Here is an 18082-nt window from a genome sequence, read left to right as displayed (position 1 = left end):
TGTGGGCTTTCACTATTACATTATGGGAACAAATTTCCGGTGTTAACTAGTAAACTACGGATGCATGTGACAGTTGGAGCAACAGGCTGACACACCACCTTCTCTGGAAACCAATTACAAACCAATTCATGAACCTGACATATAGTTTCTTATCCCTCTTTTGGTACAAAGAAGGGCACAGGCTTAGTGAACTGTAACACAGACTTTTATTTATTCATCACCTGCAGGTACTACAGATATCAGACACAAAAATACAGATATGAACAGACAGAAGAGCCACCACTCATGGACTCACAAAGCTGTATGCTCCTCACATCCATCTGCATCTGAAGAGATCATTTCAAAAACCCTTAAAAATGCTTACAAATTAAAAACCCAAGAATAAATGGATCTAACAGGTCAGACATTAAGGTTGCATTACAGCGAGTCCATCCAGGTGAGTGGCAGAAAATAAATCAAATAATAAGAGAAAAAAAGAACATTACCAAATCTGTCTTTTGGCTCCATTTCCTTCCAAGAAAGTAGGAAGTAGTCTGGGCCAGTCTAACCACTCGAGAAATTAACTGTTTCTATGCAAATATATATACACACACATTTTATACAGCTCCTTGTCTTTCAATGAAAAACAGAATTTCTTAAAATTTTCTTTTTGCTATATCACACTGGCACATTTATCCCAACTCAAAGCAAAAGTGTGACATTTTGGGAAAGAGGTTAGTGATCTCATCAAGGTTTAGGTCTCATAAAGACTGGTGGCCTGGCTCCGTCCCTAGGTAACAAAGTCCACCTACAGAACCAGCACCTCAGAAGCTCACTAATTAACATGTTATATCTCGTTTGTATAATTTATACAAAACCCAAATTGAATAAATGACAATTAGCTTACCCGTTTTATGAGGGGGTTTCATGCAGTGTCACCAGACTTGACAGACAAAAACAAAACAGCCTGGAACCTGTCCAGTCATCATAAATGTAACCCAATTTTAATTTTCCATTTAAGAGAGGGGCGTTTGTCCAGCTATGAGCTTAATTCTTAGTATAATTAAATGATTTAAACAATAAATGTCTTTTATATAACTTTTATAAGAAACAGGCCTGGATTCATTTGAATTATGCTGTAGGCTAAACTTCAGCACTCATTGTTTAAAAGCATCTATTTGCCTGCATTTTGGAAATTAGGTACACCCAATTCACTACATATTAGCAGGTCCTGTTGGCAGTGTCAACTATCACTGGTTTGCTCTGATGCTGAATAAAAAGCTTAAGATCAGATCATTCTCAGGAACATTTAACACTGTATTGTCTTCAAATTTGACTCATTTTTGAGCAGAAACTGCGACAACTGGGAACCAAGGGTTTTACAGCGGCCTTCAAGACAAGGCCACAAGATGGCAGATGGAAGATTCGTCATGGCTGATATTGTGCTTGAGTGGTGCAAATGTCTAATACATTAGTGATTAATCAAATTATGTTGACGAAATGATGATGAACTAGGCAGCTTTGTGTAATGGATGAATTTAGTGTCTGATGTCTGACTATTAGGTTCATGAAAGTCATACTCAAAGTTTATCTTTGTTAAACTGGTGGTATCGATGGAAGTATGTGGTATTGACCTGAAACCCAGAACCAGAGAGCAAATGAGCCCATTTCCTAAAATATCAAACTATTCCTTTAAAGGCCATTTTACAAAAAGCACTTTATTTTAAACTGGAAAAGGATGTTGGATGCTGTGTAAAAATTAAGGTTTATTTAAATGGTTCTTTAACCATTCTTGAGACCATGCATCTTCATTAGGAGAGGGTGCTTCAACGTTTGAGGAGGGAAAAAAAAAACAAAACAACTGAAAATCACATCATGTTCCTTACAAAAAGATTACATTCTGCATGCTGTACTGAAATGAGGGAGATAAGGGCCAGGGGAGGCTCACAACACAGAAAGATATCACACAGATGAGTTTACTCCAATGACGGCACAATAATCTCCCAGAAAATAATTACACCGGCACAGAAATATGTCGTTGACTCATTGTTTGCTGCTTGACAGCTTAAGATTTTTCAAAACTCCTCTAAATAATATATGCAATGTATAGATAGGTGGTGTAGTGTGTGATAGTGAGGGGAGGGGGCACATCTACCCAAAGCAGAGGAATGTAGGCTCTGAATAGAAGGAGCAAACAGTATGGCAGCATGGCTTCACTCTTCTTCTCCACTTCCTCCTCCCTAGAAGAACCGGCCAGAGTACTGCCTCACGCTGAAATAAGAGACAGATAAAGGTAAGGCCATTTCATGACAACGTTAAGGATATTTATTTTGTCCATAACATAACATGGGTCAGGAACTGATAATGCTGGATGCTGCAAACTGTAAGACATTTTTCATGTGGAGCACAATTGTAAGTCATAAAAAGTATGCCAAGGTCAAGGCTGAAAATAAATTCTGCCTGCGAGAGGCAATATGACTGCAGAGACCAGCTTATGTGATTGAGGAAAAGACGTGTGAACTAAGAGAAAAAGAGGCTTAACACCCTTCTGTTCTGAAATAAAATACTTAATTTCAACATTTATCTAAGGCAGCAAAATGCTGATTTAAGAAACGTCAGGTTTGCACCAAAGTTTAACAAATTAGAGCTGCAACTAATGATTATTTTCAGTATCAATTAATCTGCCAATTACTGTCTCAACTGATGTGTGTGTCTGTTTTCCTTAAAAGACGATTAAAATGAGGAACTGATTATCAAAATAGTTGCAGATAAAGTTCTGTGTCTATCAACTTATCAATTATTCACCCAGTCACTTTAGCTCTGACAAAATTAGCAACATTCTGGTGCCCAGTTTTTGTCAGCAAGTTTGGTCAGTTTCTGGGGAGAAAAACTAAAGCAGCAGTAGTACTAGGCAAACAGGCCATCAGAGGAGACCATGCTGCTCCAGTGTGATGCTAGAGTTTTTTTGGGGGAGTGGAATCACAGAAGCACATGCCTGTTCTGCAGCAGGTACTGGGCGTTCTGGATCTGGTCCTGTGTTCCTGTGATGGTGATGATGCGGTCCTCAGAGCCCTCTAGTGGTTCATCAATCTTGATGGATGCCCCAGACTCATGGCGGATCTGCTTGATCCTCTGGCCGCCTTTACCAATGATGGAGCCAGCCAGCTGCACAACAAGCAAACACATGGATTTATAGGTGAAGCATCTTTTCTGTCCCTCTTTTCTGTCAGAGCTGCGTGTTTCAAGTGTGAACAGATGCCTTACTTACATCTTTAGGGATGGTGACTTGTGTTGTGATGACTGGGCCTCCTATATCACTGTATGATCCTCTACCACCTATGGAGGTGACACAGTACATTTAAGGTGATTGTGTCTTTAACTAAAGCTCACAACACCATGAAACAGTCCCTTTAGGTTAGGATACAAAACACTGGGATAGTAACGATCCATCCCCACTCACCGGACTGAAAGTGCTCCCAGGAAGAATTGTTGTCTTTGAAAGCGATGAAAAGGAAACAAGAGGGTGAAAAATGAAAATACACCATTGGGACAAAGACAGGAGATTATGTGATAGTAAACAAGCCAGACAGCCAGAAAGCCCAAGACAAAGTTTACCCTCAATGTACCATTACAGATATGTCATATGACATGTTTTCGTTTCTTAATGGGAAATTCACTAATGTAATTCGAATGATGTGGGGACCTGTCAGAACTTGCAGCCACAGCTTTACAACATGGTTTAATGGGGCAAGTAACAAGACTGATCAAGCAACCTGACAGGTTTCAAACAGTAAAAGGAGCATTACAATGTAACATCTAATTTAAAAAAAAAAAAAAAAACATATTCACAACATGTCATACAATTAAATGTCTGTTATAATCATCCACTGCATTGTATGAGCGCACACAATTACGCTAAGTACAGGAGGATGAACCAGGAAACATTCTACATAATTTGCTGACAATTTGGGTGCTAACTTTAATGTCTAGTTTTTGGAGACTTTCAAAACAATTCTATGATTTTCCCTTGATGGTTTAAATGTAGATCTGTGCAGGATTTATATAAATAACAACACTCACCATATCCACCTCCACTCTGCATTTCAGGATCAATTGGAGAAAAAGAAACACAGATAAAACATTAAACTGTTTTAATGTCACTCGAATAACAACGTGCTCTGAGAACTTTAAAAGGCACCTGCTCAATAGTAAGACACACACTCCGTATCCATTCTACAACATTACAGACAACTTGGCCAGTTGTGGGTTAAGATTCTTTCTTGTATCCAGAACAGCCTGAATTATCTGAGAATAGATTCAGCAAGGTGCTGGAAATGTTCCACAAGGATCTGAGTCAGTTACTGATTCCACAGCATTAAGCAGACACTGCACATTTTTCAACAACATTCATGCTTCATATATCCCACTCCACTTTATCTGAAAAGTGCATTATTGGTTATAAATGTGAGGTGTGCAGACCACTGAAATTGTAATTGTAATTTATTTATTTAAACAGGGACAGTGCACAATAAAACATTATCCTTATATAAAAGGAGGAGAGATGCCTTGTACCAGGTTTTAGTAATTGCTAATTTCCACCTGTGGTCCCTGAGAAACAATCTGAGGTAACTTTGGGGCCATCCTGAGTAATGTAATGATGACAATGGCTTAAAGACACCATTAACGTGTAGTTATTAGCTTAGCTTAATTGTTTGACATTTTAAAACTATGTCATTTCACTGCTTTACAATGAAATAGTCACAGGCTGCAACTCAGACATTAGCACTTCAAGAACTTTGAAACTAGGTCAAAAATATTCAGCTTATTTAGTGCTTGAGCTTTCAACAATCTGGGATATTGCTTTTTTTTTATAGACATGGTTCATCACAGTGCTAATTTTACCAAAAAATTAATTGCCCATATTTAGGACATTTAAATGCACAGTAATAATTTGCCTTAACCCCATAAAGCCATCCTCTGACAGACTGTAATGGAAATGCATTAATGCAACAGTGTGAATTAGAACAAGGTCATTCTCTAGATATTCTAAATAAATAAAAACACTGATGTTTTTGCTACATATCAAGTTATTTGAGTATGTAAACACTTGCAACTATTTCCATTATAGTATTATATAGCCATTTCCATATACATTTAACCAGATGTTGTGCTTTTTAAGCTTTTAGGGTGAATGAAAGAAACATCTTTGACAACCTAAGACTATTTTTTATCTCTTGAAGCGGACGCTGTTGAGACTCATTTGCATTTTGATAAGCAAAATCTGAATGGTTTTTATAGGTGAAGATACATATACCATGTTTGTCCTTAAATCTCAGGAATTCAATGACATCTATTGGAGTTTATCTGATTACATTTCCTTCCCACTGGAACAGTTTGCTTGCAGCTAAGACCTGAGGGGAACCTGTTCAGGAATTGCTTTGGTTTCAGCTCAAGTTCATTTGCTAGCCTGGTGGATCTCTGGACTACGTACTCAGCTGCTCTGCGGTAACCAAGGAGACAACTGTTGCCAGGCAACAACAGGCCTGGATCAGTGTGCATACACAGTGAAAAAGCAGCACTGTGTCCGTGCCTCTGTGCTTGTACTACACTCAGAAAAAGGAATTCCAATCATCTCATCAGAAACACAATTGACAAACACCTACTACACATCTGGGAAGCAACAACTTTACATTGCAGCTTAGCATTACAGCAGCAGATGTAAACACAGACTGCACTCACCATGCTGTCATAACGGTCTCCTCCACGGCCTCTTCTGTCACTACACACAAAAAAGTATGCATTAGTATAGTTTATATTCTCTAGAGAACACCTAACAGCAGCATTAAGCAGGTCACTGCTCTTAGATTGGTATTTAGAAAGCTGTGAGTGTGAAAGGACATGCAGACTCTACAGATGACCTGTGATCAGACTCTGAATCAGGGCTGGTGGGTTGACAGTCTGCTATACTGAGAAACTTTCACTCATATCTGTTGCTGTACTTCGGGAGAAATTAAATTAACATAAATTCTCAAATATTTTCCTTGGTAGCAGAGAGAGCCTGGCCCTTATTTGGGATAGGCTTACACTAGAGACAGGCCTTTATTTCAAATTTCCTCTATTCACACAAACTCAAAACTTCCTCAATTTTTAACCTGTTCTCTTGAGAAATTCACCATGTTGTTAATTTCCACAGTTCTAACTCATCAGTCTAACAAGAGTCATGTCTGGTGTTCCACATCCCAAAATTATGTTAAGCTATAAAGCATGAAACTCAATACTTCCTTAAGGATTTTCATATTAAGAGTTCCTTTATAGGTAGGCTTTTAATATGAGTGAAACACCAGAAAGTGTTGAGTTGAGCTGTTGCAGACAGGTAATTCACTCAAAAGTTTCCTTTTAACCAGGCCTTTATTAGCATCAGTCTTTTATTTGTTCATTTGTTGTTCATCTGTGACTTGGCCGTTATTTGAAAAACAGCGTTTATATGATAATTTACAGTACTAACAGTTGGTACTACTCACCTTGGTCTGTCGTCCATGCTGCCATGGTAGCTGCCATGTGAGAACCTGTCTCCTCTGCAAACAATGACAGACAAGAAAGTATATTGGAAAAAATAAATAAATAAATACATTTTAAAAATTCAATTGTACCTTAAAAAACAAAACAAAACAGGGCATCTAAGAGTCCATTCACACCTGTGATTTGGTTCATTTGATCTGGACCAAGAGGAACATTGTCAGATCAGGTTTGTGTTCACAGCTGCTTTTTACAAACTAATCAAGAGCTCGCAAGTCATATGGAGTCAAGTCATATGCAACTGAACCTCATCATAAATGGTGACAAATAAGCCTTAATACCATAATATTACAATAGGGCAGTTACTGTGTGGTCAGACCGAGAGCAACTGATGGCTTCCACACCTGCCCAAAAGAACTGAACCAAATTCATTTGTTTCCTCACCCTCCTCTTGGCGGCGGAGGCGGGGGAAGAGGCAGGTTACGTGCTCGGCTGCCGCCTCGTCCACCTCTGCTCAGCGGTGGTGGGGGACCCCGACGGGGGCTCATGTCATCATAGTCCCTTCTGGCGGGAGGCATAGGTCTGTTGCCACGAACTGGGGGCATGCGCTCAAAGCCCCCACGCACACGAATGGGGAAGCCACCAATGGGTCGTCTGCCTCTCTCCTCGAATAACATGGTGAAACCTCCATAATCATACGTCTCGTCGTAGAAATTAGGGTCATAAGGCTGGGCTCGACCTTTGATTGGTGCCTGCAAAATAAAGACAAAGGAATTAAAGGAATCTAAAATAATTGTTAAAACAAGGTATAAAACAAAACAAAAATCCTCTGAATATTTAACTTCTCAGTGATGGATTTCAGCTTCATTAACTCTTATTATATCTGCATGAGATGAAACACATGACTGTATAAAGTACGTTGAGGCTTTCAGCAGATCTCAGAGCTGTAAACTCACCTCTGACACCAGCTCCAGGATAACTTTTATACATTCGATGACGCGTTCTGGCTTTCCTCCCACCAAGACGACTCTGTCAGTGGAATGTGGACAGCATTCCTGGAACAACTTGATGGTGGTCTGGGTGTTCTGGCACACAGAAACATACAAATATGACTTGTTATGTTTCTAACAAGTCATCTACAGGCCAGCTGTTGGTGCAGAGCTTCATGGCGACGCTCCTGCTAATCTGGACTCTGTCCTACCTCTCTCAGCTCCTTTATCTTGGCACCTTTCACCCCGATGATACCCCCTGCCAAGCTCTGATGGATCAGCAGGCGAAGCTCACAGTCAAAATCAATCCCGCTGTAATGCTGGTACTACAGAAAAACAATGCAAGATCAGTCTTGTCAGTGGGGTCTAAAACTCTTCCTGTAGTTGATTAGCAAAAGTATTTCTGTAAATAGATACTCTAAGTAAAAAAAAAAACTAACAAAATAATGGCCATCCAACTGGGCTGTATCTTAATCCAACATTTACATTTTAAACAGTCCACACATAGAAATGTAAAAGGTGCACAGGAGATAAAGTGTCAGAACCACAAAAGCAGTTTAGTAATTCACTGCAAGCTTGGGATGTGTTCTGTTAAAACTCTTTAAAATATCAAATTGTCCTGTAAAAACAACACCAACAGTAATTTGAAGAATATTATGTCAAATTAGTGAATTCTCACTCTCATCCTTAAATTAAAACAGCAGTAAAATAAGCAGCATGTTTCAACTTTACAAGACATGCTTTTGAAGCAACATGGGCTAACTGACAGAGCTACAAATAGACCCTAAATAATTGGCACTCAAACTGAATCAGTCACAAAAATTAAAATGACACCATTTCCCAAACACAGAAAAACTGTATTGGTTTAGAAAAACAGTGGTGGCAAAGACTGAGCCAAGATTCAACTGAGTAGTTGGAAAATCACCAACAATCTCAAAAATAATACTGAATCACCATTTCTGTGACGGTCTAGACATTGGCTAGTTACAGCTGGGACGCCATTTGGAAAATATATATCCATATAGTCATAAAATATATCCAAGGAAAGCCAAGTAAGATTTATGTGTTATTTGATGCAAAAAACCTGGAGCAATATGAAAGTGTAATAGTTCTGTTTGATGTTTGGACACATCTGAAGCAATGCGTGCCAGGTGCTAAATATGGTAGTAGATCAATATTAGCATGGGCTGCCATTACATGGTAGTTACTTCAGTGACTGGACTGCTTGATCAAATAACAGGTACAGGCTCTGAGGTTGACCTGAGTGGTTTAGAAAGACCACTGCAGTAAAATTATAAGGGTGACTGATGGTAAACTAGCAAGTGTTTATGCAGTAGAGTTCTGCTACTTGACCCAATGATTCCCAATAAAATAAGGGCTGTTAGACAGGTTAGGGCAATTTTGTTGTGTAAAGCTCAGCTCAGGTTTGGTTATTTTATCCATGGATTTAAAATGAATTATATAAAATAAGTTGTGTCACAGTGCCTAGTGGGACGAGCGTCCACCTGTTTTTATGCGAACTTTCTTTCTTTCAAAATGCAACAAAGAGCAATGGAAACAGACTAGATTAAATATTTCCATGATGGATATGAAGCATGTGGCTTAAACATTCACCAAAGCCACCAGTGAAGAGGATGGAAACATTAGATCTGTGTGGAGCAGCGAGCAAGCTTCCTCAAATTATTGGATGACAAAAATGAAAGTACCACATTTCATCATATTTTCTACAATGTTTTTCACCATTTGCAGTTTGACTGGCACAAGCATGACATCTTGTTCTGCCCTGGTGTAATACCACCCTCATGGAGAATTAGTGCCACCAGCTCTTTATTTCTATGATCCAACTCCTAATATTTACATAATAGTAGTGGGTGGAAACACACATTAATTAGCATTTTCTTTTGCTGATTTTTTAGAAAGTCTGTTTAATTTCCGCTGTATTTGGATGGAAACCAGCTAATGGGTTGCATTAGCCTTGGGTCTCAAATTCAGATGAAACTTGACCATCCCAGTCAAGTTTGCTCAAATCAGGTCTTAAAGACACAGCTACAATCCAGGTTCAGGTCTCAGTTTAAAGGTGCCCCTGTGGAGTTTTCTTGTAAATAAACAAAAGTTATGTTTACATTCAGTGTTTCTTTGCATCGACCTGCAGACTTCTTCACTGCATTGTCAGTGTACTGCCATGTTTCTTTGTTTCAGTGAAATAGTTTGAGACCAAAAGTAGGATGTGAATTCTGTTGCCCACAAGCTTGCATGTTGTCCTGTGTCTACATGATACAAACAAAATGTGCACCCACTTGTAAAAACACTGCTCCATAGTGCTACTAGTGGTCAAAAACAAAGGGTAGCTTTGAGGTTTAAGTTCAAATTCTGCATTTTTATGACCTTTTTTTTTTCTGTTACATTAATTCCAACAGGCTACATATTTCACACAGGCACAGTCATCAATTATCCTGGACTAGCCTCTGCTCATGTACACATAATTAATAAGCTAATTAACATGGTGGCTCACCTCCTCTAGAGTTGGTATAATTTTCAGCAGAATCTCTCCTATAGTGTCGATGCTGGCATTCACACTCAGGATCCTGTCAGGAACCATTTTGGCCCAAAAGGAAGCAAGGCATTACAGAGGGGACAAAAAGTAGAACACAAAACAAAACCTGATAAAAAAAATAAATAAATAAAAAATACAGGAGAATCAGTCCAGCAAACAGTTACAGAGAGATTTATATGAGATTAAGACTGCTGCATAATATGCACAATTATAACCTTTCCCCAACATTAAACTGATTAAATAAGAAGCTGACATGCACTCAATCTAAAATTATTTTCAAAGTAAGAAAAGCCTTGGGAGGATGGGCAGCTTCAGAACGGCTCAAATTAACGTGAGACTGGCCACACAGATTTGGGGAAGGGAGTGTGAGAGAGATCTTCTATAACCATCCCACCACCAGCAAGTTGAGGAAAAGGAACGTAACAAACTGAAACAATAACTTGCCATGATAATTGCGCCACCAGCACACCTTCATTGTGATCAGGGAGGTTGGGGGGAGAAGGGGGTAGGTGGGGGTGGGGGGGTTGGGGCTGGGGTGAGGAGGAGACGAGGTGGGCAGTAGAAAAGAGTAACAGAGCAGAGGAGTTGAGGTGGGGAAGGAAATGTGAGTGATTACCAACTATTCTGTGGCACAGGACAAGAGCAGGGTTGGGGTTGGGGTTGGGGTGGGAGGGTGGGGTGGGGGGTTATGAAAGGTTTGGCAGGCAGCTCTGATCTGATGTGGCCTGAGAGAAATTTAACAGAAGGGATGCAGCACAATGAAATAAAGAGACGACATTAATGACTGACAGTGGGGCGGGAGACGGAGCCTCCAGACAAGAGCCAGTGCTCTCTCAGAGATCATGGACAGTGATGCTGAAAAAAGTGGGGGAAGGGGTGGAGGAGGAGGGGGGTAGTCGGAGGTATAGGGTGGAGGGGGGAGGCCAAGTGGGCCACAGAGGACAGAGCGAGAAAAAAGATGTCTGCTTTCCACATGTTTCATGGTAAAATTAAAACATCACAGCAAGGGAAAAACAACATCCAACAGCTGTGTTGCTAACCATAAAATACCAACTACTGGGTAGTGGGTTGTCAGTGATTCTCTGCATGGACAATAAACTGTTATGACAAAAAGTCCAACTCAATGGAGATGCTTAAAATGGACAGAAAAATCAAAAGGAACAATACACGTCTCTTACAAGTGGAGGAGGGGGGTGTTTGGGGGATGGGGAGTATACTGTCATGTATATAAAAATGTTAAAATGAAACAGAAGGCAGGTTATCAAAGACATGTGTTTCACTGTTCTAATCAGGCAGTGAGGCAATAACTGGTGGGACATACCGCTCTGGGCCACTGCTGTCTGGGACTGATACACTGGCATTGTACTGCATGGGCCGAGGTGGTGGTGGTGGTGGTTGTGGTGGTGGTTGTGGTGGAGGAGGTTGGCATTGGGCGGGGGCATTCAATCACAAGATGTCAAGTAAGGCGCCCGTTTAAGGAGGGGCACGGTTTATGGGCGGGGCCAACCGGGAGTGTCAGGTGGGCGGGCGGGCGTTCAGGGGCGGGCGGAGGTTGGGCCAACGTCAAGGTGGGCAACGCAGGAGGGGCATGTCGATCCAGTACATGGGCAACGGAGGAAGGTGGCCAAAAATAAAAAAATAAAAACAAAAAAAAGTAAAGGAGAAGGGAAGAGGGGGAGAAGGAATACATTTTTAATTGAATACACGCTACACTTTGTCCCAAAAGTGAAGAGAAAGTGAGAGTCTTGAAACTGTGGTGAGTGAAGAACAGGAAGTGTGACCTGGACAAAGATAAGTTTAATAAACAGTGTGGAGCACTACAGAGATTTACATCCCAGCCTAAAAAAAGGACTATGTCCACTCAGGCTTTCAGGCACCTGTTGTCACTTCAAGGTCAAACATAGCTTCAACACCGTGAAGGGAACTGGACTCAGGCTGAAACTCACAGGAGGACTGGAAACAAAATCCAACAAATCTGTCTAAAAAGGTCTTCATTGTCTGTACACATGAGTCAACTTGGCTTAATCACTTAACAGTGCATGTCAATTCCTGATGTCAAATGATTAAAAACGTGCTGGCAAGAAAACTGGGACTGTTTCTGTGGGAATTAAATGAATAGGGGTTGGAGTAATTTGCAATTTAGGTTTGGATCTTTTCGATTTAAGTATCTCTCAACATCATTTAAATATAGCACAGTTGTTAGGTCCAAAAAGACCCATGCACATTCTGCAACAGAAGGGGCATTAGCCAACTAAATTTTCGCCTCAGCTGCAGAAACGTTAGCGGCATTTTATCTGTTTACTCACGTCTGTGCGTAAGGCTTTTATGTTCTTTCCACCCTTTCCAATAACAGCACCAGCATTCTGTGGAGAAAAAGAGGGTTTTCCTTTGGAAAAAAGTCTCTTGCAGTCAATAGGAAAAAAACAGCAGTATGGCCCAACAACTAATGTGGCCCACTGTGTGAATTCAATAGGTCTTTACTTTGCTCTGAAGCAGCACACGCAGCTCCACCATCTCGTCTGTGTTGCGAGAGCGTTTGAAGGCCTGCTCCTCATCCATGTCCTCAGCTGGGCGTTTACCTGAGAGGGAAGACAAATCTGAGCCAGGTAGTCTTTCTGTACAAGGAATTCATCATTTACAACAGACGTCCTGGGTGATAACTTTAAGGCCACTGCACAGAAGTGGACAAATTCCAACTCTGGCACCCCAATATTGCAGTGTAAAAAAATGTAGGACTACGGCACTGGAATGTTTAGAATAAAACGCCAAAGGGGACCTAATCATCATTACTGGCGACAGCTACTGAAGGGTTAATGGAAGTGACAAAAATATAAATACATGGCGAGTGCTAGGTCTACAGTATGTTCCACCCCAAGAATGGGTTTCATTCAGCAGCCAACTGTATCCTGGAATATGTCCAGCACCACCATGTACCCTTCCTGGATTAAAATGCGGGCAGATCTGCTCAGGGCCCACAGAACAGCAGTATCTTGGACAGGAGAATCCCTCAACCATCTGACATGTCCACATGCTATCTAGAGGAAGCCAGAAAATTTCATTTTTTCTCCTTTTTCCTCCCTTGAGTGGACTAATTAGCTGATTTATCTACACACTTCATTTCAAGCTGGATATAACACTAGACAGGCTCAATTCATTTTCTACTTGGTGTGCGAGCTCATTCATGCGGTTTACATTATGGTCATGAAGGGCTGATTTTTTTCTTTGTTACAGTGAAGATGCATATGATCTTACTATTACTGTCACTGTTGCTGAATGCAATGTCTTCGTCCTGCTGTTCGATTTTCACCTCCATTGTCTTGCACCTGCAGAGGAATGCAAACAGGCTCCTCTCCCTGGATCTGCTAAAAGAGGAGGCAATAATACAATGAGCTCGGCCACATACAAAGACAAATCTGATCAAATATTATGATTAGGGCTGTGATCAATGATTTTTTCACTATCAATTAATCCACCAATCATTTTCTTAAGAAACAGATTGTTTGGCCTACAAAAAGAAAATCACAATTTCCCAGAGACCAATGTGATGTCTTCTAGTGTCTTGACCATCAAACAGTCTAAACCCCACAATATTCAGTTTACTACCACATAAAATGAGGAAAACCAGGAAATCCTTACAAATTGAAGGGCTTGGAATCATTGTTTGGCTCCAAATTACTGAAACAATTAATCAATCATCAAACTAGCTGCAGATTATTTTTCAGTCCTTCTTCTGGATTAATGGCTCCAGCTCTGATACCAATAGCTGAGAAGATAAGATAATCCTTTATTAGTCCCACAGGGGGGAATTTGCAGTGCAGCTAATGAAGACAGATCATCTATAATCATGAGTCAAGCACACATGTAGCAGGATGCATGTAGTTTGATTGGTTAAACATAGTCTCACAGTCTGAATCTAGTATTAAACGCTTCACTCCTGCATGAACTCTGCTGTGCACATGCAGCCCACCTACATGCACTGCCCACTGCTGGAAGTTGAACGCTGCAAAAGCGAGTCTGTACTTTTGCAAACATCACTCCTGTACGGAGGCCTTGCCAAACTTAGGGGGAGATGCTGGTCAACGCCTACACAGCTTAGGAATTAACAGCACCCATTTTAACTACTATGGGTTTTACAAGAGCGGTCATAGCCACCCCAATGTTTGGAAAAGCTTCTCCAGAAAACACATATTCATAGGCACATTAGTGAAGCTCATCACGCACTGTAAACTTGTAATTTTTATCCCCTTTATTCTTTTTTATGTCCAGCTAAACCCAAAGCAGCTACCGGGGGAAAGGAAACTGCGCAATTCCTCACACGTAAAAGAAAAACGTGTTTGTCACCTGATGTGTCTGCCTGCAAACAGAAGTTGGCTAGCTTCTCTGCTCTGCTGCTAAGTTGACATTAGGTTACTTTGCTATGCTAACAGCTCTGCTAAGCTAGCCAACTGCCGTCTGTGTGTTTTTTTGCGAGGCGTGTCTACCAGCCACTGTACACGTTGCGACCGCGCAACACTCACTATCGAGAAATAACATGGACACAACGGAACAGTCCTGCTACGCGTTAAATGTCAGCGGCGAAATCTGAATATACTGTAAACAGTTAGCAGATAGATCAAATGACGCGACGTTACATTAACGTACAACCAAAATATGACAGCTGGGAAAACAAACCTGCAGTAAAACCACGTTCACTGCGGTCCACCACGGTTCCCTCGCCCTGAAACGTTTGCACGTTTTCAGCATGGAGAGAAGACACTGTGGGTGAGCTCGATTCGTCGACACTCACCCAGTGGATTGTTTCTTTTGGTTGTCAAGTCAGCACAAGCGGGCGGGAGTACGACACGTTAAATTCATCGGAATGAGTCGACGTACCCGTATGGCTAAAGCAGAAGGACTTAACAAGCTCTCCCCTCACAGGGGAAGTTGCTGTCCCGAGTAAAGGCTCGCAGGCAGCTCCTCTGCCTGCTGCCCCGCCTCCTCCGGCAGACACCCCCGTCCACCTCCAGCAACCACAGTGTGATAGTATGGGTTTTGTTGTCCTAAATAATGACTGTCAGGTCTGTATATAGATTGTAAAGGTTAGGTTTCCCTTTTCCACAGCTGGGTCCCATTTTAAGATATTACCATGGCAATATGATACTCCAGACCCCGAGGCGACCAAAAAGCCACTGGTTCATCCACCGGTTCTACTTTCGATTACTTATTATTTGCACCACTATAAAGTTCAGTATCACCTAAAGTGGGTCCCTGGTGGAGGGACCTTTGTCAAGCTCTATCTTAAAAACGTTATTATTTAGTTAATGCTTTTCTCACATTAAACTAAATTAAGTTGTGTTCAATTAAATTAACATAGACTGGAACATATTAAGTTTCATTTTAGCACAGGAGGTCTGGTTCCAGGAATTAATGGGAGCTTGGAGGTGGCAGGGTACAAATTCAGAGGGCAGAAGGTGGGTGAGGAGGGTGAGGCCCACAACAAATATTCATTTAACGGGTTAATATATTACCCATGGCCCGATTAATCTGTTCCCTCGGAGCCTGTGGCAAATTTTTTTTGGTGGGCCTCTGACCCTCACTGTGCATGGCAGCTGCCTCATTTCACCCAGGCATCCAGGAAACCAACCTGCTCTAGAGCTTTAGATACACAAAGTTAATTGGCAACAATTTTGATAACTAATTTATCGTTTATATGTTGTTTTTTTTAAAACAACAAATGTCAGCAAATCATAATTATCAGCTTCTCAAATGTGACAGTTTTTTTTCCCTGTTCTATGATAGTAAATTCAACCTTTTTGAGTTTTTGATTGTTGTTCAGACAAAAAAAGAATCTGAATAAGTCTAAACTCTAAACTATAATTTTATACACTGAACAATCAGTTTATTGTTGATTATGAATTACATTTAATTGATTAATTAAATTAGATTGTTTATTAAAGTCAATCATTGTCCGAATAATGAAATTAATTGTTGGTTGCAGTCTTACAGTTTTACTGTGATGGTATAATATTACCTTGTCTGAGATTTTCTGTGTTAATCATTTGACAAGGTAAAGCATTAAACACAACTTTACATCAAATGAGCTCATATAAACTTATTAAGGTCTCCTTCTTGAAGGCCAACTCTACAAGACACAGGGTGGATATTGTACTTCAGTGATGCAAATTTCTAACAAATTAGTGATTAATAAGACTATGTAAACAGAAATTGTATGGTTGTATGGTATTAGTGTATAAAAGTGAAAAAAATATTGTTTGTTTTTATTCATCCAGTCATTTTTTAAGTGTGGGTCACTGCTCCCTATTGTATATGGTGGCGGGTACAAAAAATACCCAATTAAAATAAATTCTTAACAAAAAGTACACGCTCTTCAGCAAAAGTAAAGGAAAGCCTTTTAAAAGTTACATGAAAGACCTACAGAGCAGCAGCAACAATAAAAACCACAGCAAATGATCAAAATAACTTGGAAGTTGTTGACATGTTGTTGCCAATCCCCTACACCAAGTCAGAGTTCAACCTGTTCTACCACCAGGCTCATTTCATTATTTGTGCTAGACATTGATGAGGCAAGTTCAGTCTTGTTCCTGTCTGTGTGGATCAAAAACACGCATTGATTTCACAACCAAACACAACTCATGAATCATGTACGATGACTACAGTGCCCGACGAAACAACGCCCGGACTACAACAGTTTTCAGAATCACAATCAGCTTTATTGTAAAAGTGCACACTCACACACACAGAATTTGACTCTCTTTTTTGGTTGCTCTCAATGTACTTCCACGCAGTTTCAAGAACAATCTCAGGAAGATACATAGATAAAGGCATATACAGCTAAAAATAAAAGCAACAAAGCTGAATGAAGATAGATAAACATAAACATAACTGTTATGCGCATACAAGTGTGGTTGTGGATATAAATATAAATAAAACGTAACACTGAACAATATCATACTCTGTCCATATATGCAAGGCTGCACAGCACAAAGAGTGATGGAATAAATATTGATTGGGTAATGTTATGAGTTGTTTTATATAGTGTACATTAAGTGGATGGTCATTTGTAGTTTATGTAAATTCACATCTACTGCACATACAGAGGTTGTGATACATGAAAAGTCTGTATTTTAATCTGTAACTAATTAATTTACACAGGGATTGTTTTCTGGTAGTACATGACCGATTAATGTTGGCTCTGAAACAAATCAGATTTGTCAAAACTGAACTAACGTTTGTCCGTTACAGTGTGTGTAATCCACAAGATGTAGATCAGTGGGCTGAGTCACAGCTGCATCACTCCACACGAGGTTCAAGACAAGTCTGCCACCAGCTGGTTCAGGAGCGGTATAGGAGCAGAGATAGAGGAGATGCAGAGTTTGGATGATGCAGAAGTGGCACCAAAGTAACTGTACAGGAGGAGGAAGGTCTCTGGGTGTGGCATGAACTCCTCCACACCTCAAAGGAGGGATGTGAATTCACAAGTAATGTCCTCATCCTCAAAAGAAAAAGTACAATTCAGTTATTGAGTTACTGATCTTTGTTATACATCCTGTTGCTTTTGATTACCTGAAACTGAACCTTTCCAACCAATGTGCAGTGCAACTAGATTTCCGAGTTGTCCTGCAGTGATAAAATAATAAGGCCATGAGATCAGACTCGCTAATCCAGAGCCACCACCTCTCCCATTTCTTGCAAATCAGGAGCCTGAATTATGTCCATACTTGATACCCCCCCCCCCCCCCCCTTTTTTTTTTTTTTTTTTTTTTTTTTTTTTTTTTTGCTCGTAGTGTTGTCATGCTCCTTCAGATATAGGCAAATGATCTATTGCAAAATAAAGAGCTCTCTTCCCTCTCCTATACTCTGAGGTTACCATGGAGACAGATATAATTCAGTTCTTGATGTTTCTCATAAAAAAAAAGCCTGCGTACATATTTTCATCTGCAACCATAGCGACACTTGACATTGTCCGCGCTATTTGTAAAAAGCAAGTCACCATAGCGACACTAACCATCCAGGCTGTGTCATAGATCATGTGTCCTAGCTGAGT

The 18082-nt window shown here is 40.4% G+C and overlaps 1 protein-coding gene across 4 annotated transcripts; it reads right to left on the bottom strand.

Moving 5' to 3' along the window:
* Nucleotides 1–187: 187 nt before the first annotated feature.
* Nucleotides 188–14968, bottom strand: hnrpkl (heterogeneous nuclear ribonucleoprotein K, like). Of its 4 annotated transcripts, none has more exons than XM_018662329.2 (16): nt 14825–14968; nt 13291–13400; nt 12520–12617; nt 12345–12401; nt 11360–11403; nt 9997–10069; nt 7697–7810; nt 7452–7580; nt 6940–7247; nt 6501–6554; nt 5719–5758; nt 4060–4075; nt 3440–3472; nt 3248–3315; nt 2975–3144; nt 188–2250 (listed from the first exon to the last, which is right to left on the bottom strand). In XM_018662329.2, the coding sequence occupies exons 2-16, from the start codon at nt 13349–13351 to the stop codon at nt 2220–2222; spliced, it is 1296 nt and encodes a 431-aa protein (XP_018517845.1). In that variant the 5' UTR covers nt 13352–13400; nt 14825–14968; the 3' UTR covers nt 188–2219. The 4 variants fall into 4 exon arrangements, with proteins under 4 accessions (XP_018517845.1, XP_018517843.1, XP_018517844.1 ...); XM_018662327.2 differs by having other exon boundaries at nt 14710–14869; XM_018662328.2 differs by having other exon boundaries at nt 13291–13397; nt 14710–14838.
* Nucleotides 14969–18082: the final 3114 nt, after the last annotated feature.

This window comes from Lates calcarifer, linkage group LG9 (assembly GCF_001640805.2).
Source record: "Lates calcarifer isolate ASB-BC8 linkage group LG9, TLL_Latcal_v3, whole genome shotgun sequence".
NCBI lineage: Eukaryota > Metazoa > Chordata > Actinopteri > Centropomidae > Lates > Lates calcarifer.
Note: the sequence above shows the minus strand (reverse complement) of the source record. Positions and strands in the feature narration are given on the sequence as shown.